This window comes from Panthera uncia, chromosome E1, assembly GCF_023721935.1.
Source record: "Panthera uncia isolate 11264 chromosome E1, Puncia_PCG_1.0, whole genome shotgun sequence".
Classification (NCBI taxonomy): domain Eukaryota; kingdom Metazoa; phylum Chordata; class Mammalia; order Carnivora; family Felidae; genus Panthera; species Panthera uncia.
The window spans coordinates 29,084,970-29,090,969 of record NC_064814.1 but is presented as its reverse complement, the minus strand read 5'-3'; the positions used below and the strand labels follow the sequence as shown (position 1 = coordinate 29,090,969).

At 49.2% G+C, this 6,000-nt stretch overlaps 1 protein-coding gene across 4 annotated transcripts in view; it reads left to right on the top strand.

The window, feature by feature from the left end:
* Nucleotides 1-1,338: 1,338 nt before the first annotated feature.
* The window catches only part of MMD (monocyte to macrophage differentiation associated), a 30,634-nt gene continuing 25,972 nt past the window's right edge, over nt 1,339-6,000 (top strand). For all 4 annotated transcript variants that reach the window (XM_049636464.1, XM_049636462.1, XM_049636463.1 and 1 more), the window contains exon 1: nt 1,339-1,621. In XM_049636464.1, coding sequence (XP_049492421.1) covers nt 1,596-1,621 — 26 coding nt within the window. In that variant the 5' untranslated portion in view covers nt 1,339-1,595. The remainder of the gene's footprint in view (nt 1,622-6,000) is intronic.

The following is a 6,000-nucleotide window of genomic DNA, read 5'->3' as shown; positions in this document are numbered from 1 at the left end:
TGTAATCTTCCCCACCCCAATCAATTTATTCAGCCTGGTGGCCAGACAGAACAGATGAGAAAACTTTTAATCCATCCTCATATATCTCACTTGGTATAGAAAAAAAGTTTTGCTTGCTTGTTTGTTTGTTTGTTTGTTAAGACACATACTACTTAAAATCCTAGGGAGAGACAGTGTGGTGTACCAAAAGGATCTGAGGCTTTAATATTAGACAAAGATGAGTACAAATCCTAGATTTGCCTTTGGCAAGTTTCCAAAATTCTCAGTCTCCTTATCTGTGAAATGAGTAAGATAATGCCTATCTCCTGGAGTTCTTTTGGGAAATTAATGAAATCACCATGGAATGCACCTGTCCATTGGGAAATACTCAAGGAAAGGGAACTAGAATTCTGAGTGAAAGAATTTCAGGTTTTCAATGTTGCACTGCATGCAGAGTAAACACTCCTAACAAGCTGGCCTAATAGCCCCTTGAGAGTCACCGGTTTGGGGTGTGGGAAGATGGGTGTGGACAGGCTACCTACCTAGAGGGGAGCACACCTAAATTCCAGGAGTGATAAGGGAAAGGATCAAGAGGTCACCCATCATTCACTTTCCTTTGAACGTCTCTTCCAGCAAGCCCTCTAGTTTTAGGTTTAGCGACAGGATCCTGATTCATGTCTACTGTATGGTCTGTTTGGAAACTGCCTAGATTTAAAAAAAGAAGAGGAGGACGTCAATAAAAAGATCTCTGTAGAGGATATCCCCATCTGTGGTTCTCATTTAATCTCAGCGTTTCTTAGGGATACCAACCTTCTCACATGGCACACAAGGAAAGGTTTTTAACTCTGCCCTGGAGCCTCGCACAGTAGCAAGAGCTGGCTCTCAAAATGGTGCAGGAATAAATGAATGGAGCTATGGAGAAATGAATGTGAAGAATGAATGAATGACACACAGCCAGGACTAGAACGCAGACAGAAGTCCTTGTTTGCTGCTATTTTCTTCACAGCAGCTTTGAAGAGTCTTCGTCCATCCTCTCCTTCGCAATTTCTCCTCCTCTCCCCTCTGCCCCTTTGCTTTACCTGGTCCACCTCGACCCCTTCGAGGAGAGCGCCGCCCTTCCAGCCCTCCTCCTCTCCCCCTAAGCCCGCCCCTCCGCCGCGAGGCCCCGCCCCCAGCCGCGAGGCCCCGCCCCTCCGCCTGGGCCCTGCGGGATGAATGGCAGCTTTGCCGCCGCGCCGCTCCGGGTGCTGATTGGCCGTCCGGCTCGGTGACGCGCTGGCGGCCGCGGGCGCACGCAGGCCGGCGGAGCGGGCAGGGGTGGAGCCGGGCTCCGGGGCGGGGCGCGGGTGCCCGGGGGGCGGAGGAGCCGGGAGGCGGGAGGCGGGAGGCGGGAGGCGCGGGGGCCGTTTAAGCGGCCTCCCTCCCGCCCCCAGCCGCCCGGTCTGGCCCCGACCCTGTCCCGACCCCCGGCCTGGCCCACTCCAGCCTGCCCCGCCGAGCGGTCCGCCGGGCACGCGGGCGGCCTCCGGAGCAGCCCAAGCCCATGAGGGCCGCGCGCCCTGCCGCCGGCGCAGACGAGACGGAGCTCCCGGCCCCCGAGGAGGAGCGGAGGATCAATGCGGTTCAAGAATCGATTCCAGCGGTGAGAGGGATGGCGCCCCTGCCCCGCCGGCCGTGCCGGCAGCGGGTCCCCGATCCCGCCTCGTCCGGCGTGGGTCCCGGCTCCTCACCTGGATCCATCCCCCCGCGGATCCCGCGCCTTGGCCGGGGACCAGCTCCCCGGGGATTCCCCGCCCTGCCGTCCCCGGGCGATCCCCTTCCTCCCAGCATCGGGATCTCGTGCCTGACCTGGGTTCCCGGACCCCGAACCCCGAGCCTGCCCTCCTCCCAGGGGATTCCACTGCGCACCCGACTGCATCCTGCCGACCCCCATCCCGGCAAGTGCTCGTGCCTTGCTCTATGGACCCAAACCGCAGCCGCAGACGCCGACCCCGGTTCCGCCAACCCCGGCTGTGGCCTCCACCCCAAATCCCCAGCGTGGGGGGGGCTCCCGGGGCGCGCGGAACAGGGGTCGGGTAGCCGCTGCACCCTGCAGTTTGATTTGTCGTAAACCGGGGTGCTGGGCGTTTTAGTGCTTTGTCTGTGATCGGTCCTAGCAACAGGGAAACTGAGGCATGCTCCACTGGGTTAGCCTTGCCCAGCCAGGTCCGGGCCTTGCTGGTTCTCTGAGCTTGCTGGCTTAGCGTCCAAGGGCGGTGCTGTGTTGGGCACTGCGAAGGGGCAAGTTAGCATTCGGGTGGTAAGAGCTGCTTTGAGGCGCCTGTGTTAGGAAACGAGGAGGAGGAACCGAGGAGGCGCCACCGGAAGGTTGGCCGGCAGCTCATTCACTGGAGGGCTGGTGGGAACGCCAGCCTAGGGAGGCACCGTGGCCTTAATCCCGACTCGGGTGTCTGCCATTTAGCCATGGATGGGGGCTGGCCCATGGTTCCGAGAGGAAGCTCTGGGCTTTTTTTCTAATTCTTCTTCGTTTAAGTGGGTGAAAGTTCATCTCCCCTGTGTTTCACTCTCCATCCTTTGTCTGAATCTGTCAGCCGTGGCCCCATTCCCAGACCTTCACTAGCAGGCAAGCTTGGTGTGCAGTCATGGGAATTTGAAAGAAGACAAGGAATGCATGAAATCCTCCAAGGAGGTTATTGTTGAGGTTTTAGACGTTGCCTTTTATTTCAGAATTTCAAACTGTACTTTTTTTTTTTTTTTCTTTCCAACCCCCTAGTATTCCCATGCCCACTCACCCATTATGCTTCTCTCATTCCTCCCCCCAGGCCTCAAAGGTAAAGGAGCCAAAAATGCATAGGAAGAGTTGGGGTGGACTGTGCCATTAGAAGGGTGAATCAGTTTGAAGATTTGGATTAACTTCTGAATATTGCTCATCACTCAGGGTGTTGAATGCCTGGCAATATTCCCCGGGTGGGAACATGGTATCAGTGCTTCTAAAGGCAAAAAAGAACCATGATGTCTGGCTTTAGAACTGAAGTCAGGAATGAAGATTGGAGGGGTCTTAAGGGAGAAAGGAACCTGCATTCAGACATGATTGGTAAAGCCCTGTGCATGTGGTTTGTTAGATTTGGTTTTACTTCTTTGCACATCTTGTGCTCTTCCTGTTTTCAGAGAACAGTGGAAATATTCTGTGAAATTACCCTTCCTTATTTGATTGAATTTGTATTTCTTTCCTGTCATTTGAATTCTCCTTTAGAAAGAAAAAAAAAGCCCCCCCTTTTTTTTGCCCAAACATTAAAACAAATCTTCAGAAAAATGAAAAGGAAAAAAAAAAACAACAAAAAACCTTCATTTAGGATCCCACTATCTCAGTTGGTTGAACTACTTTTTGCTGGATGCTAATTTATCCAGCCCTTATTATCAATGTAGTAATGTGATTTTGCACTCCACTTCTTTCATTTAAAAATGAAAACTAGAGGTATTTTCTTTTGGTGTGGCATAGACTTTGTAATTTTCTCAGTGACTGCACAATAGGAATGGATATTTAACATATATTTTTTGGATGGCATCTACACCTACCCTGATTTTCTCTGAAGATTGAATGATCACGTAATTGCTTGTTTTTCTATTACAGACTAGACTGGAAAGCCATTTCTAAGGATAAATTTGTACTTGGTTATGAAGCCTGCAAATACAAATTAATTTAAGAAAAATCCTGGTTTTTGTGGTCTACAACATTAAAATGTTGAGAGTGCTATTCATCACCCCTTAGAGCATTGTCCATTATATATCTTTTGAGCATTCAGAAAAGTTATAGGCAGGTAAGTTACAGAAAAACTGGAGGGAAGGACATACTGTCTTTGAATGCATGTGTCTGCTTCCCCAGATAGATTTATCGGTACTCCCTTGAAGAGCATTTGATTGCAGTAAAAACATTTCATTAGGCTGTAGTTTGTGGCTGTGCCTAAATTACAAGAAATGAACACCTTGCTGGTTTGTTCTTAATAGAAACTTGGTGGTCATTGTGGCTTTGGATAAACTTCTATGGTTCTGCCATTTCCGCAGAAGAAGGCTGTAAGGAAGTGTAGCCCACTGTGCTAAGCGGAGGGTTTTATGCATGCATGGCTTCTCGAAAAGTTTAGGATATGAAAAGTGCCACTGGGACACAGAGCATATCTTCCACATTTGAGTCTCACTCCACACCCTCCCCCCCACCCAGAGTCATTTTCTCCCTATGGCAGCATCCCTGACTGATCAGAATAGCTGCTAACATTTATTGAGTACTTACTTGTGCCAGGCAGTGGCTGGGTATTTGCATATTACTCGTCTCCTTCTCAACTCTAACCCTGGAAGATAAATGTTATACCCATTTAATGGAAGAGCAAATCGAGCTAGAGAGTAAAAGGGAACTTGCCAAAATCACATGGCTGGGAAAGGGCAGACCCATTTATTTCAATTCAGTGTTTTGTCCCTCTCCACCACCCACTGCTGCCGGTTCGCCTGTTTCTGTCTCCCTGCCCACACCACAGCATCCGTGTGTAAAGCGCTGAGGCTGAAGGTCCGCAGAGCCTCTACTGTATTGTGTTGGTATATATACCCCTTTCTCCAGCCTTGCTACTGAAAATCCAAGAAGGATGCTCCTTTCCCCAGCCCCAGCCTTGTGATCTGATAACCTGGTAAAGTACCTGATTCGTGAGCATTAGGATGTCTTCCAGGACAGCCTGTTGCCTTTTTTTAAATTTTATTTTATTTTTTATTTTTAAATATGTTCTCAGAACACTGAATTACAGGCATGGAGTAGTCTTCTTATATATATGCCTCTCTCTTATTCAATAATTAAACTAAATGCCTTCTACCACTATCATCACCTCTGGCAGTGGACACTATTCCTGAACACCACACCACACTCACTCATAAACTGGCTAATAATAAGGTGCTGTGTGTCGGGGTTGGCTTACGTTGCTCCATCAAGTGATGTTGAAAGAGCCCTTGGAACGTCCATGGTCTTTGCCTTTTCATGAGACTTAAGGTTCTTTTGGCCCTAAAACTGCCTATTTCTCTTTATTACATACATAGCCTGTTGGATCCCCAGTGAAACTAATTGACAAGGGGATACCTCTCGATTAAGACAAAATAGTTAAGCGACAGCCAGAATTTCTATTTATTCACTCAACACTTACTAAGTTCCAATAGTAAGCTGGGCATTGTGCTTGGGATTGGAAAGAAATGGTAAACAAGAAGGGCTTCGTGGAATTCACATTACCATGGGGAAAGATGAAATAAAAAATACAAAAGTGGGGAAAAAAAGCCCAATTTTTACTAATTCTGGTAAGGGTCCTGGTGGGGTGGGGAGGGCTGAAATGATACTTTAGGTAAGATGGTCAGGAAAACCTCTGAGGAGCTGACACTTGAGCTGAGCTTGACAGGTGAGGAAGGTTGAACCTTCTGGAGAAGAACGTTAGAGGCAGAAATAAACAGCAGACACAAACGCCCTGAGCCAGACAAGACCTTGGTGTTTTAAGGAGAAGAGAGGAGGTGGTGTAGCTGGAGGGTGGAAAGTGGGAGGAAGGTGGCACCTGGAGGCTGCAGCAGTGGTGGGGCCCAGGCCACCAAAGGCAGGTTTTAAGCTAGAGTTGGGGTGTGTGCTATGATCTGGTTTTCATAGACTATTGTGGCTGCCAAATGAAGAAGACAGTATATGGGGGGACAAGTAGGGAGACTGATGAAGAGATTTGTGTTTTATAGATCCGAGAGGTCGATGTCTTGATGTAAGGTGGGGTCTGTGGAACTGTCTAGAGTAGGCTGATCTGGAATATACTTGGAAGTGGTATTGACAACACTTGTATTTGGAGAATGGGGAACACCTAGGAATCAAAGACAGCTTCTGGGATTTGACCTTGGGCCTCAGAGATCTACAGATGAGATGCGGATCTAGTCTCTCAGAAGGCCCAGTGCTTTGGGCTATCTGTTCTTTCTCTCCAGAGTTTTGAAATTTTGTCACCTTTCTCCCTGAGTAAGGGAGAA